A 17,545-nucleotide genomic window follows, 5' to 3' on the forward strand; every position below is an offset into this window, starting at 1 on the left:
ATTATTGCATCAATATAATATGCTCATCTCCTGTCACACCTGTTATATATATATAAAACTCCTTACTTGGGAGCACTTTGGTGTGCACTTAAATTTACTTTTTTGTCACAATTTAAGTGATAATAAGTAACTTTCAATAACATAATGTTTATTAAACGGAATACTTTTTAATTGAAATGTTTTTACTATATGATATTTTCTTTTCCTTTTTGATATAAAAAAAGTTCTTTTTTGTACTAGATATTTAGTAGGTAGTTTCTGACAAGAGGGAAATTATAATTCTGTAACTATAAATGAATATTGAAGACATAAACTGAAACAACTATTAAACTTTAATTGTATTCACAGTAAAAAGTTGAACAATATAAACATTACTTAAAGGAAATAGAGCATTGCCGTGACGCGACAAATGACATTGAAAAAAAATACAATTTTTTTTTACGCCAAATGTGATGGCTAACCAAGATTTCTGGGGAGAACACTGTGTATCTGCATGGTTTTGTTTTTGTTTGCATGTATATAAATGTCTATTAAGCGTGTGACAAATCAACGACAGAGCTTCTCCATTGGATAACCAGTGGTTATACAGAGCTAACACCATAACTTTATATACACTTTGTTTCAAATTTTATAGCCCAACAATGTTAGTTCTGCATATTTTTCATAAGCAAATTGTGTCCTTACCACAGCTAGATTCAAAACCTCTAATTCTGTGACATCATGGCATCACTAAATGCACTGTTTCCAGTGGTGCCCAAGACAACGCAACCAACTAGGCTATATAAAATATAGCTTTTACAAGTCAATTAATGGATTTCCTCTTCAGATTTATCTAGAGTTGTAACACAGTACATGATGTATAGTGACAAGTATATGGTGTACTTTTCAGATCTTTTCAGATCACTTATGTTCAAGAATCACTGATGACTGGTAAAAATGTGAAATCTAATGGATGCAATTGCAAAAATTATATGAAGCAAAATCACCATGAAATCATGAACGGGAGTTTTTATTCTTGCAAACCTGATACTGTCATTTTTTGCATTTATAAAAAAATCGCAATAATTACTTTTTCAAAAACTGATTAGTGAGTTTACCCAAAAGTACCAAGTATGGAGTTTTCTCTGAATCAAATCATGCTAGTCACATGGCCAAGCCAATTGCAAATTATAATCAAAGTGATTTAAAACCACTAATGGAAAGATTGGAAGAATTGTGTCTATAATTTCAATCATATTTTACACTTCCATAGCAGTGGTTGATGACAACAAACACTTGCTATAGCAATATTGCATATTTGTTAGTAATATTACTGCAGATTTTTAGAAATATCAACAATTTCTCAGTGAATAAATTAGTTTAATAGAGTTATGTCAGTGGGTCACTAAATTTGCATAATAATTTCTTTTTGATTGAAACTTAATATTTGTATTTTTTGAAACAGAAGAAATTACCTTACAAAAAGATTAACATTGTAGTTAACAAAAAAATTATCATTGTAGTTTTTAAGTAAACCTGGGATCAATGGTTAAAGAGACTTGAAACTTAAAGTCCTTTTTTCATCTCCCAAAATTAACCTGCAAATGGTTGTTTTGTGGGCATGTCTGTTACTCTGTGTTCAAACATTGCTAAGTATAGCTTATTGATTTTAATTAAAACAATAATATATGACATTGAAGATGCATGGTTGACAAAGGGTCACTTTTACATCAATAAACTTAATTTGATGTTTTTATTCTATTGTCCAAAGATAGAGACTTTTAATTTTTGAAACAAATTCTTATTTATTTCATTAATTGAAAAACAATATATATTACCTCACAATATTCAATATACTAATACCTTCTCTGATAAATGTAACCTATTAAAACTGAGGATTAATTACAGATGCAAAGGGTAATTTTTACATCAATAAACTTAATGTGATGTTTTTATTCTATTGTCCAAAGATGGAGACTTTTAATTTTTGAGACAAATTCTTATTTATTTCATTAATTGAAAAAATATCTTACTGTGGATTCATTTATTTTCGTGGGTACCAATTTTCGTGGTTTGAGGAAAGTTTAATTTCATGGTTTTGGAAAAGTCTGCATACATTCCTTGAGGAAATTTGTAATTCGTTGAACATTTAAATTTGTGGTTCCCCTGTACCCATGAAAATTGGTATCCAACGAATATTAATGAATCCACAGTACCTCCCAATATTCAAATATACTAATACCTTCTCTGATAAATGTAACCTATTAAAATTAAGGATTAATAACAAATAATTGTTGCACAGATTTTGCAAGAAAAACAGACACCACTTGGATTCTTTACTCATACCGATTTTCATGATGTATAAATCCTTACCTAATCATTTTTCAAACAAGATTTATAGATCATTTGTTTAATGCAGCTTGTAAATCAAAAGATATATATTGGTAAAGGAAAAATCTATCGTCTGTATATAACTTTATAAAACAAAACCCTTCTTAGTATTTGTTAGTTTCAATAAAACCTGAGGACAGATACTGACCTATATAGATCAAATTATATCAGATATCAATGAGGTCAAAGTTTGAGTATTGATTGGTCTGCCATGTTATGTATAAACTCAAGTTATGTAATTTGGTCAATTATGATTGGCAATAAGAAGGAGGAGTCTATATAGAATTTAAATTATTGTCCCACCCTTTGTGTTAAGACACTAAAGTAAAAAGACAAAACTAAGCCAGTAATTATAAAAAGTAATGACTATTATTTTTGAAAAAATACTCTAAAAGATGTAACCAAATTTCTTTCAAGCTCACTTGTGCATATATGTACACAGACATGAGAACAATTGGGAACTATATGTCAGTGAGTATAGATTTGGTAGCTAATCTGTCCACTTTCTGTTTGGAGGCTGGTGTCTTAGGAAAGAATTGGAACGAGTTCCAATCTTTCCAATAAATTGTAATACTATAAAATAATTGATCTATTCCATAAAGGTTTCCAAACATTGCCTAAAAAGAACAAATCTTGGCTGTATACATATAAACATACCTTACAGACAGCCAGTAACTTTAACCTATCATCATCTTTATCTGTATGAGAGACATCAGGGAAAATTACATCAGGAAGGGAGGTTACTGTGGTATTCCCAATATTAATCTGTGCTGCTCCAAGTACTGAAGAACTCCTAAAAATAAACAACTTTTCCTTACAAATGTTTTGGTAACTATCTTGCTTTTAGCAGTCAATTTAGGGATCATAGATTTATTCTAACGAGGAAGCTCGGAGCATGCTCGGAGGATGCACCAAGCTTTTTAAGTAGGCTCTTCTCAGCAGTTTATGTGACAATAGTTATCATGATCCATTAAAATGCCAATCAAATCTATAGCACTTCTATAATAAGGAAAGTAGAGCATTATAGAGGAAGCTCCATTAACACATGTGTAAACATCTGGTCTATTCAAATAAATCTTGCATGAAATTTTACAAAACTATAAAATAGATTAGAAATTCTTCAATAGTACTGTACAATGCTTGGAAAGAAATATCAAGTTTCCTCAGAAAGAAAATGTTTTTGAAACATTTTCTTATTCAATAATCATTCTTTTTCAATACAAAAAAAAATACTCAAATTTTATATTTAAAATATAATTATAGCTTTAATTTATACTATATAAAATGAAACATAAAAGTCCTCAAAGACACAAACTATGGTAATTGATTTATAATCATTTGTTAAACTTTATATGCAATAGCAAACTTAGTTCTTTAATAGACAAGAGTGCACACGCTGAAATGTCTCGCCTTCTTTACTAATCATTGATATTATGTTGATAGTCCTAAATATAAAGCTTTATTACAACTGTCACATAAACTTAATATTAACCAAGAAAACTAAACATTGACCAATGAACCATGGAAATGAGGTCAAGGTCAGATGAACCATGCCAGGCAAACATGTACAGTTAACAATTCTTCCATATAACAAATATAGTTGACCTATTGCTTATAGTTTAAGAAAAACAGACCAAAACACAAAAACTTAACACTGAGCAATGAACCGTGAAAATGAGGTCAAGGTCATATAAAACCTGCGCGACTGACATATACATCATAAAATATTTCCATACACCAAATATAGTTGACCTATTGCATATAGTATTAGAAAAAAAGACCAAAACTCAAAAACTTAACTTTGACCACTGAACCATGAAAACGAGGTCAAGGTCATATGACACCTGCCAGCTAGACATGTACACCTTACAATCATTCCATACACCAAATATAGTAGACATATTGCATACAGTATAAGAAAAACAGACCAAAACACAAAAACTTAACTATAACCACTGAACCATGAAAATGAGGTCAAGGTCAGATGACACCTGCCAGTTGGACATGTACACCTTACAGTCCTTCCATACACCGAATATACTAGACCTATTGCTTATAGTATCTGAGATATGGACTTGACCACCAAAACTTAACCTTGTTCACTGATCCATGAAATGAGGTCGAGGTCGAGTGAAAACTGTCTGACGGGCATGAGGACCTTGCAAGGTACGCACATACCAAATATAGTTATCCTACTACTTATAATAAGAGAGAATTTAACATTACAAAAAATGTTAACTTTTTTTCAAGTAGTCACTGAACCATGAAAATGAGGTCAAGGACATTGGACATGTGACTGACGGAAACTTCGTAACATGAGGCATCCATATACAAAGTATGAAGCATCCAGGTCTTCTACCTTCTAAAATATAAAGCTTTTAAAAAGTTAGCTAACGCCACCGCCGGATCACTATCCCTATGTCGAGCTTTCTGCGACAAAAGTCGCAGGCTCGACAAAAATGATGGCTACTTTAGGAAAAGTTGTAATTCATTACTCGAAGGCTGGTTTGAGGGGGTAATACCACCATTTGTTTTCCCCTAGTACGTCTCTGTTTAATTGACTTTTTTTTTAAATTGTGCAGAATTTATCTTTCTTTTAAATAAAGAAATACTTGGCATGAGTAAAGTATTAGAAAAGTGCATTGAAAAAATTCAACTGCCTAGACCAATTACCATTACCACCATTTATACAATGCTATTAAATGTACAAAGTATTGGAGCATATTTTTCTGAGCTCAAAGCTCTTATCTCTTTTTTTTATTTAAATTCTAGTTCTTCAATACACATTGATTTGTATAGAAAATGTCAACTTATTTTTTCAAATATCTCTTTTAAGCTTAATCAAAATGCAGAAAGTTATAATTATTCTGATATCCCTGAGTGATAATTGCAAGATTTCCATTTCATATAAACCTCCTTTTTCTATTTATAAATGTGAACACAAGGGCAAATCATCAACAAATTGAGAAGTCATTTATACAATCTACTAGTAGTCAGCTGTCTGCTTAAAATTTAGAATTTTGATTTATACCCTAATGCTTTAAGTCAATTGAATACCAGTTTAAAACATACCAATATTTTATACTACATATTATAACTACAGTTAAAATTTTTTGTAATAATTTGTTTCAAGTTAGGAATATGGCAATTTAGAAGTTTTAGTGTTTGAGGAGAACAGGCAATATTCTTGAATAATTTGCAGACTTGACTTATATATGCTAGGTCCCTCACTTACAAATATTTAAAGATGTATAGTAATATTTCAATTTGTTTGCTTAAAAGCATTTTTGATTCAGCATACTACTGTCATGACTGTAGGAATATGACAATAGGTAGTCGAAGACTAATTACCACTTTAGTTTAGGGGTTGAATTATAATGTATCTACCGTTTATCTATCAAATAATCTAATATCTTCAGTTTTTATCTTATTTTTTTATTATTGTTGAAGATGTTTTTTATCTAACAGCATACACCATTTTAATATTAACAAAATATTTCATGGAGCATAAAAGAGGATGCTCTAAGGTAATAATAAAATATCCCTACTGAAACTGTAAAATGGGTTATTCCCTCAAACTATAATGTTTATATAATGTATCATGCTGTGATATAAACCATTGTCTAAACCTTTGATAATAATGTTTTGCCTCTACACAGATTTCTAAACATTATCAATTGACAGAATGCAGAGAGACTTTTATCAATATTTACCTTTAAAATTGTGTGATCATATTTTACTTGTATAAATTGAACATTAAACAACACAAAACAAGCAAAAAATATTTGTTTCAACTCCAAACAACTGCCACAATGTCCTATACTAATGAACATAATTATGCCTAAAATTCTAACTAACATTGTTTTATGTTGGTTTTATACTCATGAAGCTAAAAAGAAAAAGAAAAAAATATTTGAATCTTATAGAAAAAAATTTCAGTATATACTAGTATATTTATATTTTTAGGATCTGTTTAATACTGATAGTATGTACTGATAAAGGCCTACATAAAAAGACTTTCTACATACAGGTGTTAACTGAGCTTCCTCTACATTGCTTTACTCTTCTTTTGATAGTTGTTTATATATATTAAAAAAAAGTCATTCAAGAAAAAGAAATAGAGGATTGCTGAACTAAAATCCATTTATTTTACTCCATTATATTGTCAAAATTCTTTCAAGGTGTAATACCACCAAAACATAGTATATTCAGTTTCATACGAAAAAGGGTTGATATTTTTTCTTTATATTCCATTTAATTTGACACTTGTTGGAAATTGAACCTGCATTTCATTGCAGAAAAGTTTTTTTGGGTTGTAAACATGTATCTTGGGCATTTCAAAGCAATAAAAAAAAAATCTATTTGGTGTTTATATAAAACATTTTGGAAATTTTAAGGGGAGATGGCTACTAAAGCTTGTAAACAGGGAAAACAGGGGGAGAGGAATTTAATTGGTTAATTTCTGGTGACGTTTACTATCTTATCTGCAATGAAAAGTTATGTTGTATTTTCACTGTAGTACTGGACAGGATAAAGCTATACTTGTGTCAAGTATTTCTTTATTTAAAACAAAGATAAATTCTGCACAATTTAAAAAAAAAAATTCAATTAAACAGAGAAGTACTAGGGGGGAAACAATGGTGGTATTACCCCCTCAAACCAGCCTTCCAATAATGAATTACAACTTTTCCTAAAGTAGCCATAATTTTCTATAAAAGAACTAAGTTTGCTATTTTATAAAAAAACATATTACCATTGATTAGTAAGGGGCATTACTTAAACAAGTAATTTTCAAAATTTTATTTAAGTTATTTTATTAATGAAGGCTATTTCAAATATTACTTCTATATCATGTATAAGTAACTTATGTTAAAGTTATTTTTATAGGTGTCCATTCATACAGGTTTTACTAGCTTTAACAAATTTTCACAGAAATCTGGTTATTTTTCCCATGAAATATAAAACTAATCCTCCTGAAACACTAATTGCCTTTCTGAGGCCACGCTTCTGGGTCAAAGATAAGTCTCTTGGGGCTATTAAAATATCATTTTCCTATAACATCTTAAAGGTAGAAAGATATAAATAGATGGAACCTTGTGATTTAATTAAGATTTGAAGTTATTTATAATTTGTAATCTAAAACAATTGCATATGTTCCTTAAATAATTGTAAGTACTTAGTTTTTTAAAGATGTATAAAATAATTTGTAAAAGTAATATTTTTGTCCTTATTTTTGAAGTAACCTTTTAATTCTATACTCATCTTAAATTTGATAAATACTTATATAATTAATTTTATTTAATAAAATGATATAAAAATTCTAAAAACCTACATTAAGTCCATACTTCTTTTGACATTTAAAATAACTATTGAGTTATTAAAAATATTTTAAAAACAAAAAATATATATTAAAGTAACTAAAAAAAATAACTTGTTTAGTATCGCCCTAACTGTTGTTTGTGTCTTGATGACTTTTATGTAGCATTATAGTATAAACTATATTAAAATTATATAATCTAATTATAAAATTTGAAATTTTTCTCACTATTAAAAAAGAATGATTATTAAATATAATAAAAAAATATTTTAATGACTTACTTTTTGTGGAGACTTGACATTTCTTTCCAAGCATTACACAGTACTGTTTAAGAATTTCTAATCTATAGTTTTGTAAAATTTCATGCAAAATGTATTTGTGTATACCAAATGTTTACACAGGTGTTAAAAGAGCTTCCCCTATAATGCTCTACTTTCCTTATTACAGAAGTGCTATAGATTTGATTGACATTTTAATGGATCATGATAATTATTGTCACATAAACTGCTGAGAAGAGCCTACTTAAAAAGCTTGGAGCATCCTCCGAGCATGCTTGGAGCTTCCTCGTTAGAATAAATCTATGATCCCTTATTTGTTCACTAACTAAATGGGTTCAGAAATTATGGTTTTCTTCAGATGATGTTGGTGCATGATGAAGATCAAATTGGGAGAGGCATGCATGCAGGCCTTTACATTATCATTTTTTCTAACTTGTCCATCAACTTGTCCGAACTCATAACTCACTTGTCTGAATTCAAAATTGAAAATCTTACATATTGATGATATGCACCAATAACACTTGAGCTTTGATTGTACCTAATGATGGGAGCAATTTGTTATGCTATACTTTAGGGTTCGACACTAATGCTAGCCTGGTAGCCCTAGACTAGTAACGTTTGTGTCTGGCTAGTGAAAGTCTGTGGCGCGGTAGCCCTAGGGGCTAGTAAATTTATTTGTCATTGAACATCAAAACTGTTGTAATTTCGGCATAGTACAGTACTAAACACCTATCAAATCTGACAACTTTGTCGAATAATATCTACACTGGTTCTGCGACCTATTTATTTAACTTGGCGGGTAACATTTCTACCGACAAATCAGGGTCCCATGCAAAATTTGTGGCCAAGTTCGAATGGAACTCTAGAGTAGGTAGGATTGACATGGTCATATATAACATCCAGAGTAGGGGCCTTGCACTTCCAGTAATCTAGAGACCTTACTCTTCAAAATTATTTACCGTTCATGTGGAACTCTAGTCAGAACTCGGGTTCCATTCGAATTTGGCCACATGTTTATATTTGTTGGGAACTTTTTGGCGGGAAAATATGGGAAATCCCTAAATTAATGACTAAACACTTGATCTGAGATGAAACAGAAAATAATCGGACCAGACTCAAAATTACCGGACATTTGCCTATGTCCTACCGACCTTCTGAATCACTGGAATATATACCTTAATGCGTTACAAACATTTATTTTTAAATACACCTGGCCGCCTTGTGAATTTCAACTGATTAAAACATGTTAGAGATCGATTCCGGTGACCAGGATCTCTCGGGATTTATCCTTTTCGATATGAAAGCTTCTCCCTGAGAGGATTTGCCACTGGACGTTAAGCAACCAACAATCAATCAATCTCCCTGAGAGGTTCGAATGAAATATCCCCAGCATATTAACATTGATTTCCTTCCCCCTTACTTATATTCCCTTGGTCAGCCGCTGCCAGCATGTACAATCAATGAATATTTATTTCATTTCGTATAATCAATAAAAGAATCATCCAATTTTTTGGGAATTTATAAGTCTTGAATTTGATATATTTGACATCTGACATCGATTTTTCACTTGTCCCATCAGACAAGTAGTATGGTGAATCTACTTGCCCGACGTCTGTGTCCACATGTCCCGGACAATTGGACAAAAGGTAATGTCGAGCCCTGGCATGAATACTTTTCAGAAATTTTGTAAGACAATTAAAAATGTAATATAATGTTTGCTCTGTTTATAATTTTGTCTCATATTTAAAGCTCAATATAATTCTCGACAGAAAATATTATTGTACTACACAATCACAAGATGACAAAGGAATCTTCCATATAGTTTTACAGGTAAGTTGGACAAAACCGGACTTATTTCCTGAAACAAATCAATTTTGTCAGAAATCTAATGTTATTTCTTACAAATGATTTAGAGTTGTCTCTCTTTAACCAGAATATTGTATGCAAGAATGTCATGAATGCTTTTTCTGTTTGTGAAAAATTTGATTTTGTGTGCCATTAAGTGCTATCTCATTGACAATAACTAAGTCTATCTTTTATTCTATTCACTTATCATACTTTACCTTCAAACATTCACACCTGTAATTATCCTTTAAACTTATGATAATCATATTTTCTAGGTACAGCCTAAAAATTCTATATGTGGTTTTCCTAAAGGGTCTGTTAGATTGGTAAATATCATAATGGAATACATATAGGTCTGAACTACTTATAAAATACCCTTCAGTGTGAATAAATTACCATAGGCACGGGGTATACTTTAATAGCCGACTTTAGAATTTGTGCACTTTCTCATACATTTCCTATGTCACAACTTTGCTTATGTTGTAGGATCAACTGATTATTCAATATAATATAAGGTCAATAACATCATTTGTCCTCCAGTCAACCAATGTATTTCATTCATAAAAAAAAACAGCTCGAGATTTGTGTATAAGACAGCAAACTACGAAAAAAAAAAATCTTTTTTGGCCTGTCATAAGTACATGCAGTATAAATAAACCGTACTTTGATATTCAGATGCTGATCTATTTCAAAGGATAATGCTTGTATACTTGTACATGTATACACATGTATTTGATTGGGTACTTACAAACTTGTCAATCCAAACATTGCTGCAAATTTTTGAAACAAGCTTTGATACATCCCTTCTGTTATGTCCTGTGATTTCTTCATCATACTTATGTTGATCAGTTGCTGTGCAAATAATTCACCATGAACTTGAAATCTAAGGAGGATAAAAGAAGTAAATCATTTTTGAAGAACTTTCAAATTTTCAAAAGATAAAATAAAATTAATAAAATTATTCTCCATGAACTTGAAATCTGAAAAATATGAAAAAGAGCAAATTAGAAAATCCTTCTCCAGTTACTAAAAATCTAAAGAAGATTGACAGGTGCCACATGTGGAGCAGGATCTGCTTACCCTATCAGAGCACCTGAGATCACCCCGAGTTTTTGGTGGGGTTCGTGTTGCTCAGTCTTTAGTTTTCTATGTTGTGTTTTGTGTACTGTTGTTTGTCTGTTTGTCTTTTCCTTTTAAAGCCATGGCATTGTCAGTTTATTTTCGACTTCACTTACGAGGTACGTTTGAGTGTCCCATTGGTATCTTTCGCCTCTCTCTTCTCAAATCATTCTCCATAATGTTGAATGCAGGGTTTGACAATAATGAGGATTATTTTTGTGTTTGGGTGCTGTCTAATTGGGATGTACCCTACATTGTACATGTATATATATATATCTCATCTTATTCATATTCTTGAGGATTCTTCAATATATAATGACCTGAAATTTGGGACTTGACCAATCACTACTCAAAATAAGTCGAAGGTCAGCAATATCTCAGATGGATTTTTAAATACAAATGTAAAAATTAGATGTGTATGATTGAGGGAGAAAAAAGTTTAGAAAGTGAACATTTTGAAATTTCATATTAAAGTTTACATGGTTTATGATCCACAATTTTTAAACACAAATTTAACATGTTAAAGTAAAAAAAGTGCTTTGTTGGAAGTAGTTATAATATGGTTTAAACATGTCTTCATGAAAAGTTCTATGCTATCAGCTCTGCAACTAACTTTTTAATTTGATTATTATTATACTGCTTGCCATATTTATTTACATGTATGATTAAAATATTTAGCTTATATACATGTAGCATGAATTACTTTGATATTTAGCATGTAGCGCTTATTTTCAAACTTTTCAATTTTTACTGCTAGGCCAAAGATAAATGTTTGTTTAGGGTTACCCAACCCTCCCTAATTTAATTGCTGACCCTAAGCCATTTTATTTCCGCTGTAAAGTGAAAAAATTAACTGAACTAGGGTCAAAAGGGAAATTAGACATGTTAGAGTTGCCAAAAGATTTAATCAACTGCCTGATACATCCCAAATGTTCACAACTGAATATGACAGCTACATGTATTTTAAGGAAACATGTGACACATGAGATGAAATAAAAACTTTGCCGCTATTTTTTTCAAAACCATAACCAATGGATATAATCCAATCATTAAAAATACAGGTGAACTAGGCCCAGGGACAACTCGGACCACAGCAAGACTGACTGCAACCATGCTAACAACTCAAAATCATGTCGCAAAAAATAAAATGGAAATACCGACCTAACTACCCTACTTTTTTTAAGATGTAAATACAATGTAACCTTAAACTGACATATTTTTTTTTTAGCCTTAGAAGACACATACATGTACAGAGCTGCTGGTGGTTGTTTGTCAAACAATGCTAAATTTTTAAATAAACTTATATAAGATTGCTAGAAATCTGAATTGTTGGTTGTTGCTTGGCTTTATTCAGTTGTATGTTTTGACATATGTATATACATGTACATGTACATGATGCTTTGTTTAATCATGTCATGATTGTGTTAATTCGTTTTTACATGTATATTCAGTAAAAAGCTCACCGGAGCTTATGTTGTATGTTTTATGCTATGCTGAATCAAAATAAAGTTTCTATATCTATGTCTATAATACATTATTAAAATAAAAAAAATGGCCCAAGACACATTTGTAGCTTCAACTAGTTGGTGACATCATGAAAAAGATTTGTAATTTTAGGACTTGTCTGGATTTATAGCATGATTAGAGTACAAAATGATAAGGAGTATTAGCTATATGATTAACAAATCTAAAATTACTTATTATACAACAGTATATCTAATTTGTCTTCACAATGAGGTGGCTGAATGTTCCACTTACTGATATCATAACAATGACAATTTCTGAAATCAGCTTCCATCATTTCAAAAGCTACACAGGGTTCAATACTTTCAAGTTCATCAGCATCTAACACATGACAAGGGGTATTAAATCCAATTATACTATGTTTGGCTACTGTCGTTTTACATCGTTCAACGCGACTTAAGATTTTCGGGTCGTTTACTTTAAAAGCATTTTAGGGAATCAAATCCATGGGATCAAATGATTTTGTTACAATGCTGTCAGTGTCCAACGTTTTTAGAGTATGTATGGTCTCCATTTTGATGCACAGTCTTCAATATCTGTTTCCATGGGTATGACAATTCCTGGTTGTTCTCTGTTATTATCATAAGATGGCGCACCTTCAAATAAAGTGGAAATTTTGTCTGCCATAATTTTCTCTTGTTGGGATACAGAGGAAAGGGGAATGAAACGGTGTTATTGTTCAATTGTAACATATTATGTATCCTTCTCCTTCATACGGAGAACTGTCACTCTCATTCTGATGCATGTAAATTAATATGGACACTATTTTAATATTTAATAAAATTGACAGAACGTCTAGTGCCTGTGGATTATGTAAAATCAGAGACATATTTACACATATCTTTAGAATGACCAAAGTAGCTTAAAATAAGCAAACAGAGGCAGAAGATGCCAAGGGGCAATACAAAAATGACAAGGTCGTTGTAACACAGTGGAAAAAATAACAAAAGAAAAGAACATAACAGCCCACATAGCACTATACACCGAAAATTACTTTGCGGTTAACATTGAGCAACACGAACCCATAAAAGATCAGATAGAAATTATGAACATTTCCAAATCTGTCTAATTTCAAGCTTGAGGTTCACTCCCGACAGCAAAGAGTAAAGATAAGAATGTTGCAGTACTCCGGTAGTCTATGAGACATAAAATTAAGTCTACAGTTCAGCAGAGAATTTGACTATACTTATGATTACAAACTGATTTTAAATCAGAGTCGCTGATTTTAAGTCTTAAAAAAAACAATGCGAAAAAAAAAACAGATTCAGATTAATATTCAATATTTTATGGCAGCAATTAACAAGGGATTTCAACAACACTAATAATGTACGTTCATTCGGAAATCGATGCAAAGGTTCATAAATGATCCTTTAATTCTAGGTCAGATCAAAAAGTTGAACGCCAAGTTATGATTAAATAAAAACAGATATCATTAATTACATGGAATAATTTAGATAGAATGTAAAGTACATGCTAGGTGCAACAGAAATAAGTGTTCAGTCCCATTTTCCATTGTTCTTAATATGAGGAGACCCAACAATAATGCAGTTTCGTCATAATGTTTTCCTTATTTCCATGGGATTTGAAGACCGAATGATCAATTACTGTGATTGGAGCCGTCAGTGGCGGATCTTACGTGGTGGGGGGGGGGGGGGGGGGGGGGGGGGGGGGGGGGGTTCGGGAGTTGGAGCCTCTCCTTTTTTGACGATCAATGCATTTGAATGGAGGACATATATTTGGAACATCCCCCCCCCCCCCCCCCCCCCCCCCCCCCCCCCTCTTTTTATTTATGAAAAGTTGTTTTATATCTTTTCTAAACATGTTAATTGACTATTTTTGTTTTCCGGATTGAATACTATTGCCCAGTGCTTTTGTTTAAAAAGTTCTGATCAGGGTTAAATAATATGTCGGCATTTGTTTAAATGTAAAATCAATTACCAAGCGATAATTATATAATCCCTTTAGACTTCACCTCCGACAAATTTCAGGTGATCGGAGGGCTATATATTACGTAATCGCACACCTGTGAATCCACAATCACAACTCTAAGGAAGTTAATTACCGGAGAATCGGAATTAGACATAAATTCACTGTGTAATTGAGGAGCAAACTTAAGCAAAGATATGAAGTACTGAAATGTTTCTTGCATTATCAATATTCTGATCTTTACCAGATTTTAATTTTAAATTGATAGAATCAAATGCCGAAAATATTTTTCTCAATAAATACAAAAAAAATAAATACAACGATTTTTAAGTAGCTTTTAAGAGAAGATATTATTTGATCTGAGATAAGTTTTCTCGTTGTTTTTCTTGGTTAGCTATCGGGGGTTATTCGTCCCCGATTTGTAGAATAATTATCGGGAAATATTCTCATTCCGGGCTGCGTTATTTAACGTGATTTCACGGAGTTGCCCAATTAGCCTGGGATCCTGGTTCATTGCTCGACAGTGGAGCCAGGCGGAATACAACGACATGGTTTCGTCAATTGGATGTTAGAATGATGTATCGTTGGATAGCGTCATTTCTTGACACATATGGCGGGAATATTTATATTGTAACGAATTCATTGGAAAATATTTTTCATCTCATATGAAATGTAAATTTCGAAAAATTTAGCATATATAATTCAAACGTTATTGATTAACATCGTGAATCAACTGTTATTTAACAATCCGATCGATATATTCCTTGTTTATAGAACATGCACATGCGCAGTAATTCAGTCCTGTTCAAGGCTGATAGTTGGTCACGTGGATTGTATTAGCCAGGCCCTATCGACGAAGTATTAGATTGGGTCAGGCTGCCAGGCTAAGTCATCAATCTCTGTGTATATATGTCTCTGGGAAAAATTACTGGTTACCCGTGTGATGAATGATTTAGAAAATTGAAAAATATAGACATTTCACCTCAGTTAACATTCATTCGAGGTTATCTTTTATTAATTCAAAATAATATCACTAAACAATTTCATTAAGAATCGACTAAACTTTGATATGTTGCTATTGAAACATGTTGAGTCGTTGTCTATATATGTCGTTGCCACCAGAAATAGAGCTTACAATTATTAATGTCACATAATTTTTTGCTTGATCTGTAATTAATAGATGTGCATTCCTTTTATGAAAATTTCTGGATCCGCCACTGCGATGTCAATGTAAGTCATGTAAACATTGCACGATCGATGCATATAAATCTTTATTTTGTGTGCGAGAGACTGTTTCTAATAAACATACTAAAGTGAAGGTGAAATAAGAATTCTCTAAAATCAAGAAGACACACTTAAAATATTTCAAATATAACTTTTTAATTAATAACCAAATGAGTACATGCCATGTCGTTGTTTACTTTCAACAGCGGCCTCCATTTTCAAAATATTGCTAACGAATGCCAAAGTGTGAACTTTTCAATCGAATTTTAAAGCAGAAAGTTTATTACCTAAACTGATTAATTGGTTTTCAATTTCTTTGAAATAAATGTATTGTCGACCTTATTAGGGGTTGGAAGGATATTACTTACAATAAATAAGTTGAGAAAATTGAATATTGAAGAAGGTCCCATTGCAATTTTATCGAGTTTTAACGAAAAAGTTAACGGAGGTTGTGTGGTTATTGCACCTCAATTTTCAAACTTAATTTGAAGCAAGAAGTCATATTTCTGAACTGAAATTGAGAACATATTTAATTGTAAATAAGAAAATTCTTAAAAACGCGGGGTTGGAAGGTAAAATACACAATGTAACAAAAAAGTTGTGATCGTTTAATTTATGAAGCCCGTTCATTTTCATTAATAAAACAACTAAATAGTAAAAGTCACGTGATGACCGCGATAGTTGGATATGTCTTTATTTTAAACAATCTTTATACTTGAGTTTATTTAGTACCGAGTTCTTCTCTATTCTTTAATCATTTGGTCCATTTCTACTATTCTTTATTTTAGTAGTCCATTATTCTCTATTCTGTAAACCATGGCGCCCTCATACAATGAATATAATCTATTTAGAATATAGAATGGAAACGGGGAATGTGTCGAAGAGACAATAACCCGATCAAGGAGCAGAAAACATCCAAACCGGCTCACCAATCGGTCTTCAACGCAGGAAACAACTCCAGCACACGGAGGCGGGCTTCAGCTTGCCCGTAAACAAAAAAGTAAAATCAGTCCGAGTCAGAGAAATGGACGCCATTCTAAACTCCGAAACATACAAATGAACCAATATCTGAAAAAAAAAACACACACAAGACCAACAAGGCGAGCGGATCTTGACTTGGGACAGGCGCAAAAATGCGGCGGGGTTAAATATGTTTCTTGAGATATCAATCCTCTCGTCCCCTATACCTCTTGTCTATGTGGAATAAACAGGTAGCTGTCAGTATCTGCGAGTACTCGAAGATCTGAACCTAGTGTCTTTTTGTTGTGGGAATGTATAAGTACCCGTCCACGTCCACTCTGTGTTTTTGTTAGATGTATTTCTTTTTGTTTCCATCTGATGAGTTAAGCCTTTTTCAACTGATTTTTATAGTATGTTCTTATGTTTTACTGTTACACCACTGTCCCAGGTTGGAGAGGGGGGGGGGATTTGGCGCCATCTCTGTGTGTGCCTGTTCCAAGTCAGGAGCCTGTAATTTAGTGGTTGTCGTTTGTTGCTGTGTAACATATTTGTTTTTCGTTCATTAATTAGGCCGTTAGTTTTCTCGGTTGAATTGTTTTACATTTGTCATTTCGGAGCCTTTTATAGCTGACTATGCGTTATGGGCTTTTCTCATTGTTGAAGGCCGTACGGTAACCTATAGTTGTTAATTTCTGTGTCATTTGGTCTCTTGTGAAGAGATGTCTCATTGGCAATCATTTCACTTCTTCTGTTTTTATATAAACACACAGCAATACGCATGCACAGTAAAACTCATGTTGCCTGCATTTTAGTTTGCACTAAGGAATTCATATAGATTCATCGTCCTGTAAGACCTTCCCTTTTTATACTTGTATGCAGAAAACGGTATTGAGTTACTACAAAAATTTTGAAATTAGATTGAGAGCAGCACATTTTATGTATCTTTACTGAATACCACAAGACGATAACGATTTCCAAAAGT

General features: G+C 32.0%; 3 protein-coding genes across 6 annotated transcripts in view; 2 read left to right on the forward strand and 1 right to left on the reverse strand.

The window, feature by feature from the left end:
* Nucleotides 1-17,545, forward strand: part of LOC127718192 (uncharacterized) — a 147,374-nt gene that overhangs the window by 23,195 nt on the left and 106,634 nt on the right. The gene's annotated exons all lie outside the window — the stretch shown is intronic.
* The window catches only part of LOC127718189 (uncharacterized), a 170,431-nt gene that overhangs the window by 18,324 nt on the left and 134,562 nt on the right, over nt 1-17,545 (forward strand). The window lies entirely within an intron of this gene.
* LOC127718196 (uncharacterized) overlaps nt 1-17,545 on the reverse strand; it is a 182,901-nt gene that overhangs the window by 6,894 nt on the left and 158,462 nt on the right. The window contains exons 1-3 of one of the 4 annotated variants that reach the window (XM_052224171.1): nt 12,688-13,081; nt 10,559-10,693; nt 3,028-3,163 (exon numbers count right to left, since the gene is read on the reverse strand). The exons of 2 other annotated variants lie outside the window; for them this stretch is intronic. In XM_052224171.1, the coding sequence (XP_052080131.1) occupies nt 3,028-3,163; nt 10,559-10,644 (222 nt within the window). In that variant the 5' untranslated portion in view covers nt 10,645-10,693; nt 12,688-13,081. Of the gene's footprint in view, nt 1-3,027; nt 3,164-10,558; nt 10,694-12,687; nt 13,082-17,545 lie in introns of those variants that run through there. One more of the 4 variants, XM_052224166.1, reaches the window with a different exon arrangement.

The sequence above is a fragment of the Mytilus californianus genome, unplaced genomic scaffold (genome assembly GCF_021869535.1).
Source record: "Mytilus californianus isolate M0D057914Y unplaced genomic scaffold, xbMytCali1.0.p SCAF_10, whole genome shotgun sequence".
NCBI classification, from domain to species: domain Eukaryota; kingdom Metazoa; phylum Mollusca; class Bivalvia; order Mytilida; family Mytilidae; genus Mytilus; species Mytilus californianus.